At 44.3% G+C, this 25,798-nt stretch overlaps 1 protein-coding gene across 1 annotated transcript; it reads left to right on the forward strand.

Moving 5' to 3' along the window:
• The first annotated feature begins 605 nt into the window (after positions 1 to 605).
• On the forward strand, positions 606 to 24,967 carry ZMPSTE24 (zinc metallopeptidase STE24). Its single transcript, XM_006269883.4, has 10 exons — positions 606 to 774; positions 3,919 to 4,065; positions 7,154 to 7,240; positions 11,238 to 11,354; positions 11,747 to 11,899; positions 15,586 to 15,727; positions 17,446 to 17,609; positions 19,432 to 19,536; positions 20,522 to 20,665; positions 22,042 to 24,967. Exons 1-10 carry the CDS (start codon positions 652 to 654, stop codon positions 22,264 to 22,266), a joined length of 1,407 nt encoding a protein of 468 aa, XP_006269945.2. The 5' UTR covers positions 606 to 651; the 3' UTR covers positions 22,267 to 24,967.
• The last annotated feature ends 831 nt before the right edge of the window (positions 24,968 to 25,798 follow it).

Raw genomic sequence — 25,798 nt, forward strand, 5'->3', positions numbered from 1 at the left:
TTTAGCAGCAGGGTGTGGCCACAGAAGCATTAATGGTAGCACTAGGCAGCTAACACCTGGCTCCAGGCCAGGCATGGGGCAGCATTGCCAGGTCTCAAATACAAAATGACCGTAGTGGATGCTCAAAATTAGTACATTGAAAAAAAATATGCCATCACTATGCAAATAAGTAGTCTTATTTACTTTATATTGCTCATTGCAAGTCTCCCCAATTCGAGAAGTGGGTCATCAAAGCTGAAGCATTTCTTTATTTGGAGGCAAGTGTCAGGAGAGAGCCCTGGCAGCAAGCACAGACTTGGGTAAGACTCCCTGAGTTCTGGGGGTCGTAAAACCCACCCCCACACTTGGGTTTTCCATAAACCTATACTGCATCCATTACCCGCCTCAAAAACCACCGTGTGCTTTGAGCCCTGTGACCAGCGTCGAGTGCAAGGACGGTCACAATCGTGCCTGGCCACGCTGGCGCGGGGAAGCGTTTGGGTGCAACACCCCCCCCGGAAGTGGGGCGAGGGCGGGGAGCCGGGCCGCAATGACACGGACCGGAAGTGGTGGCTGTGTCGCTGACGTGGGGCAGAGCGCGCGCGGCCGGACGGGTTTGAGCGCTGCACCGCGGGCGGAAGCCGGAAGCGGCGCCGGCTGCGCGGGTACGCCATGGCGCTGCCGCTGCCGGGGGAGCTGTGGGCCGAGCTGCCGGTGGAGAAGCGGATCTTCTGCTCCGTGCTGCTCTTCTCCTGGGCCGTCTACCTGTGGGAGGCCTTTCTGGCGCACCGGCAGGTCAGCGCGGGGCCGGGGGGGCGGCGGGACTCGCTCCTTCAGCCTCACGTGCCTTCTCCCGCCAGGCCTGGGGGCGGCCCGGGCCGCTCGTCCGCGTGGGGGGAGCCGCGTGCTGCAGCCCCGTCTCGTCGCCCCCACCCCCGCAACCGCCCCCCGGGGCCTGGACCTCGAAGCGCTGCGGAGCCCGCTGGAAACCGCGCTCCGCTGCCGGGAGAGGCGCAGCCCGGCTCGCCTCCCTGGGACGCCCCACCGCTGCCAAGTGGCTTTTTTAAAAATTCAAATGAGGGTAATGAGTCATGACTCCGGTGTGTGGCTCCCTACGGCTCATCAGCCGCCCTTCTCGTCTCTAGGCCTGGCTGGAGTATTGGTCTGTATAGATGTAGTGCACATGCTGCTGATACAAAGGCTGCGTGCCTTGAAAACCGTGTCAAGTTGAAACGTCCTGAGCCGGGACCATTTTTCCTGTGGGAGCAGCGTTACCAATGGGAGATAGTTTCCTTTAAGAAGCTGGAGGCAGCAGCCTGCAGCTGGTGTGTCTGGTTGTGTCATGGTGGAAGTGGAGGGGGAAGGGAAAGGGCGTGGGGGGCAGATCAGCGCTCCCCACGGTGAGGGAGGGACTGTGGTAAGAAGCGCTGCCCAGCCGGGGCCAGGTGAGCGTGAGGAGGGAGAGGCAAAGGCTCCCGCTGCAGTGAGCTGCTTGTATGACACCTCCACTGGCAGTCTGTGCCATTGCTCTTGGTGCTAGCGTGGGGAGGCGTGTGCCTCCAGATCTGCGTGGGGTCGGGCGGGAGGGCCAGGCTGCACTGGACTGCACTCCAGGCGGATGGCGAATTTTCAGGTGGCTGCAGCCTCCCCGTGCCCCCTCTCTGCAGGCACACGACCCCCTCCGTGCCCTGCCGCTGCCTGCCCAGCCGGGGCAGGACGGGCATGAAGTGGAGCCGCTGCGCTGCTTGCAGACAAGTGGCCCCCTCCTCCCTGCAGCGTTGTCCAGTGCCCACCCTGCCCTGGTTGGGTAGGCAGCAGCAGGGCATTAGGCAGGGGGGAGCCATGGGGAGGCTGCAGCCACCTGAAAATTTGCTGTCCGCCAATTAAACCCCTGCCGCCTGACCGTGCAGCACAGTGAGGCCCATCCTGCCCACCCAGGGCCATCCGTGGGGGCAGTGAATTGGTGTGACTGCCCTGGGCCCCGCAGAGCAGGCAGAGCAGCCTTGGCGACTCCACGCTGTCACTACTTGCTTCACATCTGGGCATTTGCTTCCCCTCCGCCCCCGCCAGCTGCTGCCAATGGTGCTGGCAGCTTCTTTGGGTCTGGGGCGCATGGGATCAGAGCAGGGGCAGGGCCCCACACCCTGCTTGGGTCAGCTCTGCGCCCACCTCACCCCATGCAGATCCAGAGGCATGTGCCCTCCGAGAACAGTGGCATGAATCCCTGGTTGAGCAGCCACACAAGCAGCTCGCAGCAGCAGGAGCCTCCGCCCCACCCTTCCTTGCGCTCATCCGGCCCTGGCTGGGTAGCACTTGTACTCACCCGGCCCCAGCTGGGAATTCACATAAGTGAAATGAAAGCCCTGGCTTATGATATTTGAGCAAGCCATGCCCACACTTACCCTGCCTCTGAATTCCCAGCCCCTCTAAGAGCCCTGTGAACCAGATGGCTCCATGGGGCAAACCAGGCCTGTGGACTGCATACTTGATACCCCTGCCTGCTCCATATTAATAGACTTTCAAAGTGGCCTCAAAAAAATAAAGTTTGAGAGGATCTGTGTGTGGGTGGTGGTGGTTGTTTGCTTGTTGAGTTTTCCCTTCCTCTGGGAAGCTAGTATTTGATATCAGGTGTACCAAGCAAGTATTTCCGGTAGGTCCCGTAGGGATTTTTTTTTATGCTTAATGCTACTTCAGTATCTTTAGCCAATGATCTGAAAGAAAATATAAAGTCTTTGGCAACACAGTTTGCAGAAGCTGCATATATTGCCAGTGCAGTAGGTAACAGGCTTCAAGCTTTGATCCCTCTAATGTCACTTCCTTATTTATTATCTGGCAAACAGTCTCAAAAACAAAAAGTGCAAAATGAAAAAATCTGAGCAGTGTTATGTTGCCATTTCCATTTGCTCCACTCTAAGCCTTCTTCCCCTTTCTTTAAAATTCTTCTCAGAGCAACCACCTAACCATTCCCTATTGTCCCTCACCAGCTCTGGTACCTTTGCTTTGTTGTTATAAAGTTGGTTAATTTTTTTTGTACTTATCTGTATTGTTTGGGAATGTGACCTTCTTTGAGCCTTAAGTGTTTTATTATGGCCACATGCCATGTCATTCATCAAGGAACAAAGGAGGTGTAAGTCATGCATGAAGACTGGGGGACCATATTGTGGAAAGTATGACTTTGATCCCAAACTGTGACTCGCTGGCTGAACGTACATACCAGCTGGAAGTGGTTGGAAGAGAACATCCTAAGTAGGGAACTATTAAGGAGAAGGTAGAAAGCATTATTGTTGTTGATGGCATTAGTGAGCATTTTACTAGGCACTGTCTTCAGTTCTGGTTTTCACGCTTGCACGAAAGTTTGGGTAGGAGCTGCCTGTCACTTGTCTTCAGGGAAGTATGCAGTGAAAGACGGGACAGTTGAGGTCTCCTTAGCCTAATAGACAAAAGTAAACGTACTTGTGTTCTTATAGATTCAAATACATCATTAAGGAACGGGGGGAAATTCTGTTTCCCATAAGTGAAATGAAAGTCCTGGTTTATGATATTTGAGCCATACTTGTGCACTTGAAGTTCTCAGCAAAGTCATTGTGAGTCCCACACATGCATCAGAAGGGAAAATTCCCTTTGATTGGCATTCTGCATTGTTACAGTTCCAGAACTCATGCTCTGGATTGGAAGCTATTTCTGTGGTATTTATAGAAAATTATTTTTGTATATATTTTTAAAGGCTAGGAATGAATATAAAACACCTCTCAATTCTTGGTCTGAAATTGCATTTGTGGTTTGATGGAGAATAAGTCAGTCAAGAACAGACTGTTACCCAGATAGGCTTGCATGATGACCTGTGGATAAAACTGTTCTGGATTTTGCGATTTAACTATTGAAATACAAGTAAATAATCTGATGTAAAATGTTATTAAGTCATCTCCCTTGCTATTTCAGAGGAGAGTGTACAGAACAACAACCCACGTACCATGGGAATTAGGACAGATTATGGATTCGGAAACATTTGAGAAATCTCGTCTGTATCAATTGGATAAAAGTACTTTTAGTTTTTGGTCAGGCCTGTATTCAGAGGTGGAAGGCACTGTAAGTACCTGAACTGCTTTTGGATTTCTACAATGTTTATCTTTGTATCTTGTATTTGAATGTAAAACATCTGACTTTTAATGTTACTATGCAGTTGTAGGGCCAGTGCTCTCACCAACTCGGTATAGAAGTGCAGCATTTAGCTAAAATTGAGAAATTTTACTATAACTCTGTTATTACTAGCTATCTTGCTGTATTAAACGCAACTTGTTTAGCCAACACAAAAATGATTGCACCTTCCTCCTCTTCACAACCCCCCCTCCCCCCCATACGAAAACACTCATAACCACAATCTACTTATTTATGCATTACCTCCCTTATTTCCTTCCTAGGAGGTAGAATACAAGCAGAAACATATTTTGACCAAGTAGTAATGCATTATCAATGGAGCTTGCAAGTGTGCTAGGCCTTCCTGCCCCCCTCCACTCCAGTAGTATGTGTGTATTTGTATTGAATTTTTACTTTAAAAAACACAAGGAATACAAAGGTTGATTATATAGTTTTAACTGTCCTCTTCCAGGTATAACTTATTTAGGTCTGTAATTACATTATTACATATCGTTTCTTAAATAAAATAATATGTAGCATCTTAAAGTGTTATAGTGGAGAAAAAAGTGAATTTTGTGACAATAAAACTGCACAGTAAAATATAATCAATGAATTGTGAGTTATAAAGAAGTATACGTTGTCAGTTGCCATATTCAATTAACTATATAAAAATAGCTTAATATTTATGTATGATTGTGCCTGCTTGGTATTACTTATTGTATTTCCATTATATTAATGTCATTTAAAATATCCCTTTGTAATATTATCTTAGGTTTTTTACATTTTGATGTCTTTGTGGAGGTGGGGAAGGGTTATTTTTAGGTTAGTTTAAGTTAAAGATAGAAAGATAATCATGTTGGAAGATAGTTGCATCCAGTTGCATCCAATGTATTGGGAAATTTATTGTTTGAGATCTTTAAGACTAAGTTGCATAAACATTTCATAATTATATAAAACATAATGTGAAATAAAATATTGTTAAACTATATTGCTGTAAATTACTCTGTACAGAGAATCTTTTGAAAAATATTATTTTACCTGTTGCAGAAATAATATTTTTACCTGTTGCCCTCTAGAAGTGTGGCTCCCAAAGTAACAACTGAATTATATTACAAATCTGTTATTAAAATGGTAGTGTAAAACAATGATTTATTTTTATAAGGATGCAGGAATAATTATAAAACAAGATGGGAAGTAGTGTTATTGTGAAACTGTATAGCATCAAAGATTTTTGCAATACACTATAGAACATAAGGGAACACAGTTAATTTCTTGATTTCTTCATTTTGAATGTTTTTCATGAATTTTACGGTAAATTTTGGAGCATGGCTACCCAAAGGCTGTGGATTCTCCATCCTTAGAGGTTTTTAAGACCCAGAGAGACAAACTCTCAGCTGGAATGATCTAGTTGGGGATGGTCCTGCTTTGAGCAGGCGGTTGGACTAGATGACCTCGTGAGGTCCCTTCCAACCCTAATTTTCTATGGTTCTATGAATTGTGTGGCCTATATGTATATAGTTTTTGGAATATACTGATTCATGAGTATCTCTGAAATTTTTGGTGAAATGAGACACACTTCTTTTCTCTTGTCATGCAACAGCGAATTAGTGGAATTAATGGACAGATACTATCACGGTACCACTCCCAAAAAACCAAGAAAGCAAATAAGTTCTGCAAACTGATATAGATATCAAGTGCCCAAACAGCCTTTCTCTGGTTTTCATAGTGATATACATAGGATTGGAAAGAACATTGTGGATCACTGAATCTAGTCCCCTGTTATTTTAGGCAAATAAATAATATCATTAATCCCCTTCATAAACTTTTAAAGCTGGAAATCAGGAGTCGCAGGTCTAAAGCCAAGGGTCTCATTTGGAGCTTGCCAATGAGATTGTGAATCTGTGTTCAGAAGGATGCTAGCTTGTTTTGCCCTTTCAGTGCTCTGAACAAAGAGCGGATGTTGCCAGCTCATTTGGATGCTATGAGCCCCTTCAAAAGTGCCTTTGTGTTCAGCTATCTCATGCCCTTGAAATAGGGAGTTAGGCGCTGTTTCATTGGGAACACTGACAGCCACGGAGAACTGTCTCAGCCTGCAGTTCTGTTCACAGCCTGTGTGATTTTGTAGCACCTTTTCTGCCTCTTCACAGCCAGGGCCAGCCCTGCAAAGTTCTGCTTTGGTTCATAATTATTCAGACTTTTCTTATGTCTCTTTTGCCTGTACCAGCACTCTCTGCAGGATCTGCCCCTCACCTAGTGCTGGGAGTGCTGAGACTAGAAGTTCTCTGCTATCACTAGCCCTATTTATTAGCTTTTCTTTGGTACATTCTTTTCTGTGTAGTTCTCTCTTTTATATGGCCTCCAGAAAGCTGCTGGCTGTGGTGCTTCCTTAACCTTGCCCTCTGGATTGGAGAAGCCATGGTTCAAGGGTTTAAGATTTGGGTTTGAAATTACTGCACTCAGGTGTTCAAATCCCAGAGCAAAATCAGTTGATGTGGGAGAAACTGAGCATTGTATAGTTGACTTGAGTCTTTCAAGGGAGGTATAAATTATGGAAGATCTCCAAGGCTTGTCCCTTTTTGTTTGCTCCTGTATGTTTTGGATAACTTGCTCTCAGGATGCAAAAGGGTCTCGAAGATGGACGATTCTGTGATCTCCCAAAGGGATAATGCAATAATGGCATTCATTTGAACCTTAAGGGGTCTGACCCCAGTATCCTCTTAGGACAAGAGATTATGTTGGGTGGATGTTGTTTCAAGCTTTAGTCTAATAATCCTTGAGAATCTAAAAAGTTAGCAGCTAAAATATCCGGTCAAAATGTTTCAGATGAGATGACCTAAATCTATATGTTTGGGACCCATGTTTGGTACACAACCCCACTCAATGCGGCCCCCCCCCAAGTCAGATTGTAGATCCTCAGAAAACGGTTGTGTCTATAAGACTTTTCCAAGTTGCCTTTAAAATACTTACCTGGTCATCATGATTTTGTACTCTGAGATAATACCTGCTTTTATATTTTGTTTCTATGTATTTGCTCTTATAGTTGATTCTCCTCTGTGGAGGAATTCCTTTCCTTTGGAACGTGTCTGAAAAAATCTCTGGTCGTGCTGGGTTTGGACCTGAATATGAGGTAGGCATTTTTTTTTTAACTGTGCTCTTGAAAACAATGGGTTCTTAAACTGTATGGGTGCTTAAAGTTGAAACAAAAGTTGATCATGTTCTCATTTACTTTAATAAAAGCAGGATTGGGGCCCAGTGAGCGTGTGATAAAGTACTAGATATTTCTTCTGAGGATTGATGACAGGATGGAGTCTCTTTTTGCTATCGAAAATCCAACCTAGTCTCTTACAAAGGAGAGAATTGTCATCCACCATGTCTTTGATGTCCAAAGTCAACCAAGCTGGTGCTGTCAGTTTTCTGTGACACCCTTTTGCAGTCTCAGAATGGACACAGGAAGGCCTTCAAAAACAGAAACATTCTGAAAATATGTATTTTAAATTTGAAAACATTGTCTTCCTTCATGGTCTTGCCTTTGAATTTTAACATGGCAGTCACTTGCCATGGTGATTACATACCCCAACATCCTTCTTCCATAGTTCTAAGATTTCTCTTATTTTTTTCTGCTAAAATCTGCCTTTTGTTGAATAGCCCTAGGTATAGGGCTGAGCTAACACCAGCAAAGTTAGTAGAAAGGCTCTGATGACTTCTGTGGACTCTGGTTCAGGCCTATAATTAGGTTCTACTTCATTTTGAGTCATTCAGTAAGAACTTACTTTTGTGGTATATAGTGAGTAGAGAACTGGCTTAGACCCTCCTTTGCCTCTGGAAGAGATCATGTTGATATTATTGAGACTGAATGTAAGAATTGCTATACAGGATTAAACCAAGATTTTACCTAATCCATTATCCATGCTGACCGTAAACAGCACCAGCTGCTTTAGAGGAAGATGTAGGACACTTGCAGCTATGGGATAACCAGTCCAAAAAGAGAACTTTTTCCCTAACCCCCCCCCCCTTAGACATTAACACCTGCCTTGATACAAGAAGCTGCATATTTATTTTGGGTCACTGCCTGCTAAAGACTGTGAATGACTGATGTTCCATTCAGTTTTGAGCCAGGCCTACTTCCTCCTCCTTTCATCTAGAGAAGGATTTGGCAGTCTTTGGCTGGGTCAGAGCCTTTGACCTGGCCCTCTGTCATGGGCCACAACTCTGAACATGCCAGAGCACTCAAGCCACCTGTGTTTACCCTCCCCACAAGTGCTTGGCCACTCTGCATCAAGGGTAAACACAGGCACAGGAGAGCAGCAGGGATGAGGGTGCTGTGGAGGGTACAGGTGGCTTGGCACAGCTGCATTTTGCCTGATCCCCTGGGCCATGTCAGACTTTTGTAGGCCTGGAGTCAACTTCTTTGCAGGCTGGATGTGGTCCATGGGCTGTAGGTTGCTGACTCCTGATCTAAGGGAGCTGAATCCTTCCTTTCCAGCAGTAGAAAGAGTCAGCCTTCAAGAACATTGGAGGAAGAGTTGTCATTCTTCTTTCTCAAGGAGACTGGCACTCATCTTGACTAAAGGAACGCTCATTGCCACAAGGGAAATCCCTTCAGATTCCTCAGGTTCTTTATGAGACACAAGCAATTCAAGTACAGAAAATGCTCCTTTAGCCTGTGTATAGATACAAGGGTCTTCAGAGGATGCCTCACTGCGTGCTACAGATGCTAGGGCATGCGTCACTGTACCTAGATGACTAGTTGAAAAGCCCAGGTTACAACAGGACCAGGGAGAAGCTGTATTCAAAATCTGTAAGCTGCTGAACACAAATATGAATCATTTAAGAGAAATATGCATTGGCCCTTACCAGCAGATCTCATTTTTGAGGGCACTGCTTGGGTTGGTCTGAGCTCGAACAATGTGCTCTGCTTTCAGTAAACCCCTACCTACTCTCAGAGCAGACTGGTCACTGTTTCCTAAGAGCCCTGCTACATGTTCAAATTAAAGCTGGATAGAAACCAGCTATAGAGTTGCACATTTTCAAGCACTAACTTTTGTAGCTGGTTGGCTCTTTCCATGGCTGGATAATCATTTTCATGGTGTGATAATTACTTAGCGTGTGTTGCTGGTCTAAATTTATTGCATGGTCAACCAGTTAAATGCATAACATGCGTGACGTAGCAGGGGCCTATGACTCATGGGTCTCGACTTATGGGTCTCGTGGTATCTTCAACCTGTCACTTTTATGCCTGCTTGTATATTAGATCTGTGGTGCACAATCTTTTGGCCCTGTGAGCTGGATAAGTGGTGCAAAGCCAGACTGGGGGTTGAATCTTTCAGGTATGATGGTTTTTGGGTCTGATGCAGTGTGGGGCTGGTGTCACAGGCCAGCTGGGCACTGTGAGTGTATCAATTTTATCGCAGGCCAACTGGGCTGTTTGATTCAGTTTTGGATGGAGGAGGCAAAAGTTGGGAGTGGAATAAAGGCAAATTTATTATAGCTTACACACCCACAACAGTTAACAGAAAGATAAATGCGATAAGCAGATAAGGCAGTATAAAAGAGCTAATAGTAAAATAATAACAGATAGATAGATAGATCAATCTGTCACAGGCCAACTGGGCACTGTGAGGGTATTAGCCCCACTGGGCTGTTCAAAGCAACAAATAGACAGACATGGGTTGGCAACTTATCGATAGTTCCTCAATGCCAGGTGCGCGCCAAGTGATTCCAGTGAAATCAGGCATCCCTGATGATCGACGCTGTCAGAGGGATTACCGGGGAAGGTCCCTTGCTCAGGATCCAATCCTCACTCACACCAGGAGTCTGGGGTCCAGGCGTGGGACAGAAATGACCGTTCTGTTCCCTCCTTCCTGCTGGTCATCTGATGCATGTGTTTTTTATACCTAGTCTTATGTTAATCTGTTGGCCTCAGGGCCACTCACAATATTGCCCTATAGCTGTTACCCTATGGGATTGAAAGGTGTTAAAATTATCATAAAAGGTTACTACCCAGACTCAGGTTTATCCAATAAGCAAATTATGATACAGCACCTTTAGGTTTGAAATTGGCATCGCTCCGCCTAAATCCCAACCCCTTTTAGGCTTCAATTGAATATGCTTTCTTGGGATACGCTTTCCTGGAATGTGTTTGGGTGTGCCTAGCAGTTAGATCCATTTTTTATCGCTAAGGCTGAACCCTGAGCAAAAAACCGTTAGGCCAACTAATCTCACAGCTACAGCTTTGCCTCTGGGGCCCAGTCAGTTCCACGAACAGTTAATTTATCAGTTTGGTTAAATTTATGACAGACAAGTTACATTTGCACTTTACAAACTTACAAGCTTATATTAACTAATATTACCTATTTAGGCAAAATACCAAATGCCTCCAAGAAGCACACATTATTGCTTATTAATCTATCTGGTTCTGGCTGTCACAGGCTGGTGTGCAGGGTTAGTCTGTCTTTGCAGTCTGGCCCCTGGTCTAGTTGCAGCCCAGCCCCCGGCACCGCACTGGTCCAGTGCAGGGAGGATGTGTCATCAGGCCTGCAGGGCTCCCCACAGGTCCAGAACTTTGCTGTGGAAGCAGCAGTAACATTAATTGCCACAGCTCTGGTAGCCAGATTTCCAGACCTGTGGTGAGCTCTTTGGGCTGATAGTGCGGCCTTGTTTCAGTTTCAGTCTACAGGCCAGAGCTTGAGCACCATTGTATTAGATCATACAAGCACTGGGTAGCTCAGTGACATAACTCTGATATAGATAAGCTTCCACAGATATCTTGCTATCCCTCCACAAGTCCTGTGCCAGCTTTCCAGGAAGGGGAATCCAAGGTCATAGTTCTCAGCAAAAGTGCCCCTTACCCTTCCTGTCCTCACAGCCATGATAAATGCTTCCCCCACCAGATCCTCTCCAGATGTACATATCTCTAAGAGGCTGTTCCAGTGGTACAAAAAATAAATAATAATTGCCTTAACTTTAGCTTGCATTTCTCTCTCTCTCTAGCAACTAGCCAGTTCCATTTACACTATTTCCATTGCATTCACTATTGGTAGTGAGAGTAGTATTACTATTGGTAGGATGAGGAATAACACTGGTGTAGAAGATTTACAAGTAGGAATTCTTTTTCTTGCATTTAGATTGTTCAGTCATTGGTGTTTTTGCTGCTTGCTACGCTCTTCAGTGCAGTGACGGGCCTACCATGGAGTCTGTATAATACATTTGTTATAGAGGAGAAACATGGCTTCAATCAGCAGGTATTGTAGAATGTACTGAATAACCCTCTAAAATTGATTTGGTAGTGTTCAAGTGATGTTGTAGGCATGATGGTCAAGGAAATATGCAAGAGCCAAGGATTTTTGTGGGTGGTACCTTTTACTAGAGCCAACTACATGGTTGGGATAGACTCTAAAAACAATATTTCTGCATTGCATTCAGTGTTTTACTGAAAATGCCAGGTGGACAGGTCTGTAACAGCCTTGGTTTGGGACCTGGAGTTTCCTCCTGCCTGATCTCAGAGTGTTTCCCATTATGTATGGATGCAATCTACTTACAGCCTATGGTAGTTTCTGAACATGAGGCAGACATCCAATTCATTAACTTGATGTACTACAGCAATACTTACAATATGAATATCCTTTCTTTACAGACACTGGGATTTTTTTTTAAGGATGCCATCAAGAAGTTTGTTGTGACACAGTGTATTCTATTACCGGTGACATCTCTTCTGCTTTACATTATTAAAATAGGGGGAGACTACTTCTTCATTTATGCCTGGCTTTTCACATTGGTTGTTTCTTTGGTGAGTATGGAGATACTTTTTTTTTGTCTTTCAAATCCTAGTTTCTTTGCAGAATACAATACACAGAAGAAACATTCAAATCTCTCAATCTTTATTATAATGCAATTGTGTATCAAAGTAAGGCGATTTAATTCTCCAGTTCATACATCCAGATGTTGCATTTGCTGTGTCACCCACCACATAAACTCCTAGGAAACTAGGATTTAGAGTACAGTTGGCTTTCATCGTGACTTAAGTTCTTTTTGAGTTTTCCAGGACACATTTTTTGTGTCTTATCATAAGTGTGATCTCTGTACTTTGCTCCTAGATGCATGACCTTGCATTTGGCCATATTAAAGCCCAAGTAATTCTAATGATTTTTTTTCTAGATCACTGCTCAAATTATTGAATAGCAAAGCTTAGTGATTTTTTTTGAGGGATATAGTTGTTGGAAAATGCAAATTCATTGAAATAACAATTTTTCATAAAAAACTAATGCATTTTGATAAGGCATTAAGTGAGAGAGATTCATGGGTCTAATGGCATTTCTAAACAGTGATCTACCCCAGCCAAGAGCAGAGTGGTTAAGGTACTTATTCCAGGATATGAGAAAGCTAGGCCAGTGGGCTGTTGGCTCGTCTGGGATGGGTTTCTTGTGCATGTTTGTGCAGATGTCAAAATATCTCATTTTTATTCTGATGCAAACTGAAAACAAATTTGGGGGCTATGAAGTTTTCTATAAATAAGTGAATAAATAGCTAACATCTTTGTGACTTTGAACACCATTGCCTGTTGAGTTGTTCATACTGAGCTCTTCCTGAATGGTTAGTTAATTTAGAACCCGTTAGTAAGTGAATAATTCAAATTGTTCCCCTCTGTGTGTACTGCTGTGCAATTACAGAAACTGAATTTTAGTGTTCATTGTTTTGTCTATGTCAGGGGCAGGCAAAGTCCAGCCCATGGGCTGGATCAGGCCTGCAGCAGACTCCATTTCCCAGCAGCCTCTGCCCGCATTTCTGCAGCCAGTTTCCATGGAGACACCTGAAGATGGGGTGGGGCCAGGGTTTCCATGGAGACTGGCCCCAGCAGTACTGGCAGGGAGCTGCTCTGGGACTGGATGTTGCAGCAGTGGCTGGAGCTGGGGCAGAGCTGCAATTTGCTGCTCATACGACCCCATGCGGGGCGGAGGGGGAATTACTTATATTTGGTCTCTAATTCAGAAGATTTGTGTCAAGCACTGAGTCACCGGAATATAGGAAAGTAGGGCTGGAAGGGACCTCATGAGGTTGCCTAGTCCACCCGCCTGCTCAGGACAGGATCATCCCTAACTTAAATTTATCCCCATCAAGTGCCTGTCTAACCGGCTCTTAAAGGTTTCTGGGAATGGAGATATTACAGCTACTCTCAGTAGCTTGTTCCAATGTTTGACCACCCACATAGTCAGAAAGCTACTTCTAATCTCTAACCAAAATTCTCCTGATGACCCATTGATAATGAACCTTAAATGATGCGAGTTACGTAGCCTGTTTAAAAAAAAAAAAAAAAAAAGAGGGTATATTCCAGTTTTAATCAAGTTTCACAAGTTGGGCTGTGTTGTCCTCTTCCCCCTCTTCCTCCTTCCCCGCCTCCCACTGCTGCGGGGCAGGCAGGGGGACTCTGTGTGGTGCTGGAGGGGGACTCTTCCCCCTCCTCGTCCCCTGCCTCCCCCCCGCAGGGTGGGAAGGGGGGCTCTGTGGTGCTACCCAGCCCCAGAGAGGGTTTATTCCCCCTCCTCCCCAACCCCCCTGGCCACAGAGTCCTGCAGCTGCCCACCACAGGGGCTCATTGTAGACGCACAAGCTCCCGCAGTGCCTCCAAGCCAGCCTGGGTAGCCTGCTGCCTGGTTAGCCACCACCTGCATGTGCCAGACCAGGCTGCACTCACTGAGGGGGCTCAGCTTCCCTGTCACCGAGCTGCAGCCGCTGGGGCCTGGGTTGGCCCTGCGATGCACCTGCTTCGGCCTGGGTAATGGGGGTGGGGTCCTCCCTAGTGGCTGCGGCTCAGCGACAGCCAGCCCCCTCACCCAGGCTGGTCAAGCCAGGCAGCTCCACACACAGCACCCCCCTCCCCACCCTGCAGGCGCGGGAAGTGGGGGAAGAGTCCCCCTTGCTGCCCCACGGGAGGGAGGAGGAGGGCTGTTCCACCCTGGCTGTGGTCCCTCGGTGGGGGAAGGGGAGGAATTAACCCCCCCTCTGCCCCCTTAGCCTTAACGGGGCCATGCTGGGACGGCTGTGGTCTCTGCTGGTGGGACAGGGAAGGGAGGGAGGGAATAAACCCCCTTCGTGCTTGTGCTCCCTGGGTCACCCTGATGGAGACTGGTGCCCTTCCCTCTCCCCTCGCTTCTCCAGCAGCAGGAGTGGGGGCGTAGCCAGACAAGGCTGTCCTGGCATGACCCCATGAAGGGGAAGGGGGCAAGGAGGGAGGGAGAAGGTTAATTTCTCCCTCCCCTTCTGCCCCTGGGGTACTGTCTCGCTGGCAGACAGGCAGACCCCTGCTTGGGGGGGGGAGGGAAGAATTAACCCCCTCCCTGTCCACTTTGCTGTAACGGGCCATGCTGGGTTGTGTCTGGCCATGTCTCCGCCCCTGCTCTGGCTCAAGAGGAGAAGGGTGGGGCCAGCCCTGCTTTCTGGAACAGACAGCCCAGCCCAAGGCTGCAGAGCATGCCGGGATGCTGGAGGACTCTGGTTTAACTTAAACCAGGAAGGGGTCTAGGGCAGAAGCTGCATAAACCAGTTGGACCCAAATCAGTTCAGTCTGATACTGCATTCAGTCAGAATTATCTTAAACCAGTTTTGACCATTTTGAAACTGGTTTATATGCACTGAGCTTCTGTTCTGTTACAGGTTTAAACCAGTTTCTGATCACTTAAACTGATTTATGTGTAACTTCTGTCTCTAGCCTCAAAATCTCTTACAGAGTATCTCATTGAGATATCTGTCATTTTTGGGGGCAAGAAAAATAGTTCTTTTGACCACTTTTATCCAAGTTTCTTTTTCATAGACAGTGGATATGCGGGATCTTTCTAGATAGTTTCCTTTCAACTTATACGCACGCCAGCCCTCTTCCTTCATCTTAACGTTCTGCTTCCTTAGCATTAAGAAGAATATATATTTCTTCTGGTTGTGCAGGCTTTAGGATACTGGATATATCTTGGCTTCCAAAGTGTTTTAATTTAAAAGAAGGCTTCAACGCTTCTGCCGTGTCACTTGAAAGGCTGGTGGTGGAGAACACCACAAGGTCTCCCTCCCATTCTTCCAGGCGGGTGGTGTGCTCGGAAGGCAGGTGGGATGTGGAGTGCAGGCAGGACAGAGGAATAGAACATTCGGTCTGTTCTCTCCTAATGAAAGGGGTGCTTGTTTTTAAATTTGGAGTATTTCAGATGATTTTTGTTTCCGTTTCTGTTGTTTGAAATATTAGTAAATACCACATCTGGTTCCCCCCCCTTGTCTCAGTTTTGATCTCCCGCTATCTTCATTGCTCCCCCCTCCAAGTGTATGGCTAGCTAGTTCATATTTTCAAATGTCTTCTTACCTTGAATGTGTATTTAGAAGAACTAAATGTAGAAATATTCTCAAATTTTAAGATGTAATTTTGCTAATGACCAACTACAGTTTAGTTCACCCCGGATTTTTCTGTGCCTTGTTTTAACACCTGTGTTTGTTTTGTAGGTCCTTGTTACAATCTATGCGGACTACATTGCCCCTTTGTTTGATAAATTCATTCCACTTCCTGAGGGAGAACTCAAACAAGAAATTGAGGTCATGGCAAAGAGTATTGACTTCCCTTTGACTAAGGTCTATGTTGTAGAAGGTGAGGCTGTTAAGTTTTTATTTGGAGGCCACAGGTATCTAACTTTTTAAAAGTTTTTTTAGCAGTTCATTTAACAAAACAAACAAGTACATTCTGTCCAGGCACGTGGGATCCCTTTTCTATGAGATTGCTGTCACATCCATGAAGGCATGTTATAACAGTTTGTACCTTAGTGATAATTTAAATATAGTCCAGTAATATGATTGTACATCCTTGATTTGGTTTTCTGATATCTAAGTATTATAATGATCTTGCCCAACATTATTTAAGAAATAGGTGGCAGAACCAGGAATAAAACCAGCTCTCCTAGGTCTCACTTTAGGACCTTAAACAAGAAAATATAGTGTTTTCTTTAGAGGTGCACCAATGCATCGATCCGATATCAGATCAGTACTGATACAAAGAAAATTTGGTGTATCGGATATCGGCGCTATGGAGCCGATAATTTGGCTGATAAATGCCCGTGCTGTGCACAGCTGCACCACAACATGTAGGCAGTGAAGAGCACGGCCTGGCAGCATGGAGAGCTACCTCCAGCTGGTCAGTCCATTGTGGTGGAAGGGGCTGGGGGGGGGGGGGGGTGCAGATTAATGCCCTCTGCAATGAGGGAGAGGGCTGCCCAGCTGGGACGAGGAGGGGTGCGGAGCTGTGGCTCATGGTGGGGGACCGGTCCTGCTGTTGCTTGCACCCCGGGAGGGCAGGGGGGGGTGAGTACCCCTGGAGCTGCATGGGCTGGGGGTGGGGGCTGCTATGTGCAGCCCCAGCTCAACATTCCCGCCTCCACCCATGAGGTGGGAAAAGCCAGAGCTGCACCGGGTGGCTGGCGACGGTGCTGAGAGCAGAATGGTGGTGAAATTTGGGGTGGCTGCAGTCCCCTCCCAGTGCTGTTGGTGTCCACTTTGAGTCCCACCACCACCGAGAAGAGCCCCACACAGCACCAGCTCCAGCTGGCAGCTGCACCCTGCCTGCCCTGCACAGATCCAGGGCACATGCCCCCCCCTCGTGCCCTCCCAAGGTGCAAGCAGCAGTGGGAGCCACCACAAGCCGCAGCGCTGTCCCAGGTTCCCCCCACCTGCCCCACTGGGCAGTGCCTGCCCCTTCCCTCCCTCACCATGGGGGGCATTGATCTGCCTGCCCCCCCCGTGCCCCTTTGCTCCCCCCCCCCGATTGGTTTAATTAACAGCTCTGCTTATAATGATCTGTGATATAGTACCAACTTAGTTACTAATCAAAAGCCCACTGTGGGAGTCTTTCCACCAAACTCACAGTGCTTTGGACCAGTTTTTATGGGTGATGTTAGTATTGTAGTTCCAAATGGTACGAAAAGTTACTCCACATAATAATAAAATACAGGTGTTTTTAACAGGTTTGTTTTCCATCCAGATATACCAAGGATTTAGTCTTTAGTAAGTACTTCCCAACAAAAAGGAAAACATTTATTTGCATTTTCCAGCAGAAAAAATGTCTTAAATAATTGTCTTGGAATTGACAAAGGATGAAGGAAGCAGGGTCAGGGCAAAAGGAGGGTTGTAAGCTGTCCAGCGAGAGGGTTCTTTTGTGCTCTGTGTATGCAATCTAATTTTTGCAATGAATCCATGCCAGTTTACATAATGAGAGAACTCCCCTGAGAGGTCTGGTAAATAGGAGGTAGCACAACTATATTGTAATGCACATAAAGTGTTTTGACCCTTGTTTTTAATGTAAATTTCCCCCACTAGGGTCCAAGCGCTCTTCCCATAGCAATGCTTATTTTTATGGCTTCTTCAAGAATAAGCGGATAGTGCTGTTTGACACCCTCCTAGAAGATTACTCTGCACTGAACAAAGAACCATCAGAAGGAAGTGAAGAAGCTGAAGATGAAGAGGCAAAGTCCAAAGTTAAAGTGAGCTTAATTTTTGTTCCCTTTTCATGTTGTTTTTCATAATTCCCCAGAGAACTCTCCCTTTTGTCTTTTGCATGTTTTATTATAGGTCTGAATAAACTTTAAAAACAAAACCAGAATTGCACTTAAAACAAAACAAGATGATTTAATTACAAAAGCATCTTTGAAATACTGATGTAAATGGGTTTGCTGGGGTTGTGCATGGGTATGGCACCAGAAAGTCAAGCACCTTATCCTGAGATTCCTAATAACCCCTTGAGAACTCTGTTGGTGTTTTTCTACCTCTCGAGGTTCTGAATAGTATCATCCTATGCCGTTTCTTCCTTCACTAAGCCCAAGTTCACCACCTGTTTTCCATTGGAGGCCTCAAAATCTGCTTCTTTCCCTTTCCAATGTCTTTTCTTGGCAATCAGTGCCATGGTCTTCCTGTCTAAAGTCTTCAGGGACTGGGAAAGAGATTCCTCATTTCAATTCAGGAAGAACTTCCCTGTGCCTGTCCCATTACAGTTTAGCTGTGGGACAAGAAGCTAACCTGTTCTGTCTGACTAGCGCCTGAATTTATTAAACCCATTTGAAATAAAATGACTGGTTTCACTTAACCCTGGATTTACCTATTATTAAAGTCTTGGGGAATTCGCTCAGACTTGGACTTAGCATCTTGCAAATGATGTTTTTCAATTAAGCTTGCCTCTTTTGCAAAAACAGCATAAAGGAGAAAGCTGGGTCAGCCAAACAGACCTTTTGCTTACCTGAAAAATAGCTCTCCCTCAGTCTCTCCCCTTTCTATGGAGCCCCCAGGGGGAGGCGGCCTATTGCTCATTGCCCTGCTTCCTTTGAGGAAACAGCCCCTGGCCTCCACGTTGTTTTTTCTTTGCCTCAAGACCAGAGTTTTCATCTTATTGGACCATGTCTGAGCGGGAAAGCTAATGGTGAAAGTGTTTAGCAACACAGATATTTCCCAAATTTCCTTTTCACCAACAGAAGGAAAGGACTAAAAATCTCTCAAAGTAGGAAAATCAGTTTATTGATTAGTACTTTCAGAGATAAGCAAACTGATTTTCCCATTAGGGAATTTAGAAGAATTCTGCCTATGATTTGTTTATGCACGTGCGTGCACACACAAATCACTATCTAGACTAGGGGTTGGCAACTTTTTATGAATGCAGATCACTGCTTGCAACCCACCTGATGCTGTCTGTGGGCTGCCATTTCCCCTCTACCTCTGCTGCCACACCAGGTGTGCTTAGTGTATGCCTTCCTAATGGAGCTTCTTGGCTTATGTGCTACACCAACACCAAGTGGAATCAGCACAGCTGTGATGGGGAATCAACAGATTTGGTGTTGAGGATGTCAATGAAGAGCCGTCAGCACAGTGCAAAGGGAGCCAGGACAGTAGCAGGTAGCTTGGGAATGCAGAACCATGGCCCCTCTAAATTGAACTTCTGGGGCTTGTTCACTTTTTCCCTAAGTGTCACCAATTCCCTATCTTCTACCTCCCTCCCACCACAGCCTGGATCCAAGTTCTTCATGCGTTGAATCTGGGTCCAGTTGCTGTGGTTTGCCAACCCCTGATCTACATAACATTGTTCTAAAGCTTCTAAGTACAACAGAGTTATGCATTGTAGATGGCTGTATGAATCTGTATAAAAAAGGGATAAAATCAGACTATTAACTTTTTTGTTTCCCTCTGTTGCTAGGAGGAAAATAACCATATGTTGGGATGGCTTGTGTAGGACTTGGGAAGAGCAAATTAACAGTTAAGATATTGTAGATAATGGTGATACTAAGATTTTTTTTTCTCCCCCTTTTTTGCTGTACACAGAATAAGAAGCAAGGTTGTAAAAATGAAGAGGTTTTGGCTGTGCTTGGCCATGAACTGGGTCACTGGAAGCTAGGTCACACCATCAAAAATATTGTCATCAGCCAGGTAAATACTCGAGGGGTGTCTTTGAGTATCATCCTAATTACTGTATTTTGTAATGCAGAATTGTGTTACTGCTTCATGTGTGTCAAACGTGTTCGTTATGCTTGTTAATCATGCTGTCAGCCCGCAAAATGGCCATCTCTCAGTCAGAAGTCTTGGGAGTGCCTCGGGCCATTCAGCTGTGCCGGTTCTTTGTCTGGTTTGGGAGGGAGGTATTGCAGCTCCTTGGCCACCTTGGTTCTCCATTCCTTCCCTACTCACTGAATTTTGGGGCAGAGATTTTTGGCTCTGAAATTACTTCAGCCGTTTTCTTGAGTTGCTCTAGTTTGCATCCACACCAGCCCGGCTGACTTGAAAACAACCAGCTTCTTTAAGTCATTTCTAATATATTCTGCAACTTCAGAATAATTAGGCCAACCTCTATCTAGGCTGTCACCTAGTAGATGACCTTATTTGTGAAGGCTGAAGTAGAAAGAAAAGGCATTAAATACTTCAGCTTTCTCTGCATCATTATTGGACTGCATGCTGCATTCAGTTAGGGACTTGCACAGTCTCTGGTCTTCCTCTTACTTGTGACTTATATGCTTTCTTGTTTTGTTCTGTTTAATTTGCAACCTGACCCTCCTGATTTCTTTCTGCCTGCCTATACAATTTTTTTATAGTCCACCCCAGTAATATGGCAGTTTCAATTTTTTTGTAAGACTCCTTTTTGATTTATGGACACTAATTTTATAATTATGTTGCAGACCTACAACATAAAGGTTGGAAAGTCAAGGACTTGGGAATTGGGAAATTCAGTTAAGATTAACTGCAGTCTTAAGCGAGCCACTTTCTATGCGTTATAAGAGGTTTTTAATTGCCTAATGACATGCTTTTTCCCCCCAACAATACCTTTATTTCAGATTATAACTGTAACATAAGAATTTTAATCAATAATTGTATGCTAAATTAAAGTGCCCATTTTAATGGGAATATTGTTTCTTTCTAGATGAACTCGTTTCTCTGTTTCTTCTTGTTTGCTGTATTAATTGGACGGAAGGAACTCTTTGCTGCATTTGGTTTCTATGAGACCCAGCCTACCCTGATCGGCTTGATGATAATCTTCCAGTTCATTTTTTCACCTTATAATGAGGTAAATAACAACCTTTATGAAAAATAATCTCTTTAAAAGAGATATATTTGAATATCAAACTGCTTAGGTAGTGACTTAATCATTTTTCCTGGTATTATTATTGCAAGGAATTGTTTGGAATTTCTGGTGGCAGTATTATGTAAGCAATTCACCTTAATTGGTATGGTTAGTGGTCTGGAAATCCTATTGTAATTTACTGCAACAACCTCTGAGTGGTGCGAGGCAAGATCATAATAAATAAGTAACGTATATTTTTGTATTAGATTTATATGTGGCCCTTTCCAGCAAAGGCTTACACTGGTTTACAGTAAGAAACAAAACATAAAAGAGCAAATGGAATATTAAAGTAAAAAATGAAACATGATCCAATCTAAGAAAGGCAGGCAGATAATGCATTTTTAGAAACAGTTTCAGGCCATGATTGTATCCTGCACTATAGCCTCTATTTTGCAATAGAAATAATTTTAAAACAATGTAAAATTCAAATAATAAAAGGCCATTTTAAAACAGCTTCCTGGGGGAGTGTCAGTAGAATGAATTGAGAGTCATTGAATCTGTGACTTCTGTGACACATGACACAAATGCAGTTTTTCTGGTTTTAGTTTTTTAAAACATGGAGGCTTCCATGGAAAAGTGTTTTATAAAATACATTTTAGGTTTGATTTTTTTTTTTTTTTAAAGTCCCATCTTTTGTGGTTTGTAGGAATGATATTCCAGCCTAATTAACCACAAGAAATGACTGCATGAACAAATTATCATGACATGAGGTTTACACCTTGGCTTACTAACATTGGTAAACTGTGTCATAGTAACTGCTCATGTACATGCTTTTACCAAGCGGTAACAGTGAAGTAGCTCATGTTAACTGAAGTGTAAGCTACCTTCCAGTTTACTGTTGAGGGAGGAACGTGATTGGACAGGGACAGTGGAGTGAGTAGCTGACATGCTGTAAGTCCACACCCTAACTAGCCTTAACAGTAGCTTGTTTGCATGCCCAAACCAAAAACAGTTTCAGTGGAAAAGGTAGGGAAAAACTTGAATTTTTGCTATGCCAGAGTGTCCTGTCCCCCAAGTATGCCTTGACCTCTGAGCTTCTGCCCTCCATGTCATGGAGCTCAGTTGTTTCCGCCTGAATTTTTTGTTGCAAGGAGTTACCTTTTCCCCTTGGACTGTGCTCCTAAAGCCCAGTTTATTTCATGGGCTGCAAGAAAAAGAACTCAAGGCGGTGGTTGTTCTGCAGATGTTGCAAAGTTCTGTCACTGCTCTCAAGCTTGATTGCTGACAGATTGCATGTTCTTACCAGATGACTTTCCAGCCCTCTAAGAAAATTGCAGATTGCTGAGATTTTGTCACTTTGATATATTTTTCCCCCACAGGTTCTCTCCTTCTGTTTGACTGTACTAAGCCGCCGATTTGAATTTCAAGCTGATGCATTTGCCAAGGAGCTTGGGAAGGCTGAAGACCTGTATTCTGCTTTGATCAAACTGAACAAAGATAATTTGGGATTCCCTGTTTCTGACTGGATATTTTCAATGTGGCATTATTCCCATCCTCCTCTGTTAGAAAGACTTCAAGCCTTGAAGGACTCAAAGCAAGACTGACTGGAATCATGATTGGTTCAGAGACGGTGCTTCCAGCTCAGAAACAAAATTCAGAGCTGCTTGGGGTTTGTTTGGGTTTTTGTATTAGTATTTTTTCCAATTTAAGTGCACCATTACCAGTAGTACCATGTTCTTGTCTTGAATGCAGTTACTTCCTGAAATGGCTATTAAATTTAAGTGAATTTTAAAAGAAAATAACCTGTGGGTCTGAATTTAGAGAATGGACTTATCTGAAGGCCTTTCTCTCCACTAAATGTGATCTTTGGATTGTAGAGCAGACTTTGGGGAAAGTAACACTCATTGCTCCTGAAGTGCCCACCTCTTCAGATTGTGCAAAGCTTGAATGTGGCTTTTGATCCTTTCAGAGTTTCTTTTGTAAACCCAGCTGTAGCTTTCTTCCCAAGTCAATGTGAACAGCGGTGCCTCAGTCCTGTACTAGTTATTGTCAGGGAAGATGAATTGGGTGATTTAACTTTTGTGAAAATAGTTTATCTTAGCCAATCACTGTTCAAATGTTTAAACAAGTGAGCAAGTTGGAATGAAGATGTGGGCTCTTCTCCCTGGATTAAGATCCGTGTCTTCAATGGATGAAAATGCTACTTTCAGAGATGTAATAAAACTGCCTCCTTCCCTGAATGGGAAATTGGAATGAATTCCAGCTGCAAAAATGCGTGATCTTGTTCTCAAAAAATCATCACTCGTGCACCGTAACCAGCAGTCCGGTAGCAGGGCTCTGAGTCAAGTTCCAAGGACTGCTCATTCCCCTTCCTAGTCTGTGGACCATTGAAGTGTTAATAGAGAAGCACCAGTGGGATCTATAGAAGAGGAGCAGAGTGAGGGAAAGTTGCCAACTTCTTGCTCTTCCTTTACCTTTTGGAAAAAACAACAGCAGCAACAGCTTTACATTCATTAGCTCTTGTATTTCCTTCTCTCACTCCCATAATTTCCTTATCAGCTACACAAGTAAGACATACAAGAGGGCAGTTCACCCATTCCAGAGAAAAGGGAGTTAGATGCATGTGGGACCAAATTTGGAAAAAAAGTGGCAGAGCTGCCGGTGCTAGAGCATCAGCAGAGATCTGAAAATGATGGTTTAGATGAGTGGCTGAAGGGGGTATGTGTGATGGAGGGACAGTTTCAGGATGTGTAAAAGCCCAATGTGGATCTTTTTTGAGAGTTCTCGCTCCCTGCCCTGGTGGGACATTGGACAATGTATTATTTCTCAGTATAGTTGTATCGTGTAAAAGACAGCCATGTTGCAATATCCAGAATACACACTGTGGTATTATTTACTTCAGTTAATTGGATGTGCCTAACATGGGTTTAAACGGGGTGAAGAAGAATCAAGTGGCTAATCCGGAAATGACATTGTACAAAGCAGTCACCTGTTTTTCCAAATGAAATGTTTGTGAAATTGGGGAATTCTCTTGCCACTTGTTGTAATTTCTTTTTTCTAATTTAAACTACTTGCTGAGAGAGAAAAGGTAGAAATGTTTCCAATTCATTAAAAGCAGGACTTTTGTTTGAAGTTCCACATGTGTAAATCAAAACTGAACACCATAAATGCCCCATATAAAAGTATTGTTTGTCTCTACCAGATTCAGTAGATGTGGTAACTAGGGAGCCTTGTTCGGCATACTCTAAAAAGTACAAACAGCTCCGTGGTAAGCGAGAAAACTGATTTGAAGGAGCAAATTCTGATGCTGTTGTGTGCCTGATCTCTAAGTTGGTTCTAGTTGCTGTTCTGCTATAAAAATATATGTGTGTGTGTCTTTGAATATGTCGTGCTTCTCTTCAGCACACAATACATTTATTTTTTAAGCAAGGAAGTTAAACTAAGTTTAAGAACGGTGTGTGTTGTGATTAATGTGTTTTAACTTTTTAACATTGCATTTTTTCTTTCTTTTTACTTTGAGGTTTCTAGTTTCTGTGATGATTGCTTTGGTTCAGTGAAAAAAAGCATTTAAAGCCCAAACAAGAAATGAAATGTGTTAAACTTGAAAATGACACTGGTAAAGCAGACTTTGGTACTGAAATAATATCCTGGGTGGCTTTCTTGCTAACAGAACCCTGGCTTTATTCACAGGATGCTTCTGCACTAAGTATAAGTCGAGTGAGAAGCTAAAGCTATGTCCGCAGAATGTGACAGCACTCTTGTAAAGTTATTGTTTTAGTTCTTGCAATATTATTTTGGTTTTAAATGCCTTGTTTTGTATTTTGTACTTGTGAAGCAACATGATGCTAGTGTTGTGCATTAGTCTCATGTTGAGTTAAATGGCCACAATAACTGTTGTCTTCAAGAAGGCTGGTCATGAAAATTGCCTTTTTACTTCTGCAGCATTAATGTAGCTAGATGGATTGTGAATGCAAACGTGGTGTCAGAGAACATCTGCCTACTGCGCCTAAAAAGGAGGCAAAGTGCTTGGATGAAAAATCTGCAAGGACTAAATTCTCCAGATAAGTGGATTAAATCACTTGTGCATAGAATTTCCATGGCTTGTGCAGATGTGCAGCCTTAAGTGCATATAGCAAAAAAGGAGAAGGTGTTTTTCCACTCCCCATTTTTTAAACCTCGTGCAGTTATACAGCCAAATATTTAAGACCTTACATGTTCAAAAACATCTCATCCATGTAAATAACCAGTCTGGGTATGTTGTAGCTATAGCTTAAATAAATTGGTCATTAGTTTAACATGTGGAAAGCCTGACTAAGGTCTCTGGTACCTTAGAAAGTTTTATCAATAAAACTGGAATTCTCCTGACATGTTTGTGCACATCCACGCACACAGTGGCTGAAAACTAGAAATAAATATTGCCAAATGAAGTAGATCAGTGGTGTCTGGATGTTTCCCAGCCCAGCTGGTTCCACTTCATTGGACAAAATGCATGTCGCCCACTGTCCTGCAGCATTAATGGGTGGGATAATGGGCAACGTGTTCTCCTGGGGTTTGAGGGGCCCTATTCTGCACATCCTGAGAATTCCTGTGCAGCATCAGGTCCCTTAAGCCCTGGGAGTGCCTGGGCGGTTTTCCCCTTTGGGGCTTTCTTCAGGCAGGAAACCCTGACTTTCTCCAGTTGGGGAGATGCACTCCAGAGATTCCTGGGATCAAGTCTCTGAGAGAGGGGAAGGCTGGCAGGCTGACTCCCAGGGCTTCAGGGGCCCAATCCTGAATGGGAATTCCTGGGATGTGCAGGATCAGGCTCCTGAAGCACCTGCCCAGGGTGACTGGAGAATGCAGGCAGCTCCGGGCTGCCCTGGCTCTCCCGTCACAAAGCAAATAGATTTCTACTGCTAAATAACAATAAATGCATACTACCTTTGTCGCAGCCACAAATGGGCATTTTGGTGCAACAAGGGGCATAGATGTCTGTTTGTTTGGTGGCGAAAGGTGATGCCTATTTCCTCGCCACCCAAACAAACCTTAAGGTCTCTGTCAGTGGATTAACACCACCTCTGCAAGCAATAATAAGCCCTCAGCCACCAATATAAAGCTAATGTTGGATTCAGCTTTGCTCCTGTCAGTCAAAGCAGT

Source organism: Alligator mississippiensis, chromosome 6 (genome assembly GCF_030867095.1).
Source record: "Alligator mississippiensis isolate rAllMis1 chromosome 6, rAllMis1, whole genome shotgun sequence".
NCBI lineage: Eukaryota > Metazoa > Chordata > Crocodylia > Alligatoridae > Alligator > Alligator mississippiensis.

Bases quoted from the DNA above. Each gene is read 5' to 3' on its own strand.
- ZMPSTE24 (XM_006269883.4), top strand. From the start codon at position 652: ATGGCGCTGCCGCTGCCGGGGGAGCTGTGGGCCGAGCTGCCGGTGGAG. The intron at 775-3,918 runs GTCAGCGCGGGG...TTGCTATTTCAG, and splicing joins CCTTTCTGGCGCACCGGCAG to AGGAGAGTGTACAGAACAAC. The intron at 4,066-7,153 runs GTAAGTACCTGA...TTGCTCTTATAG, and splicing joins ATTCAGAGGTGGAAGGCACT to TTGATTCTCCTCTGTGGAGG.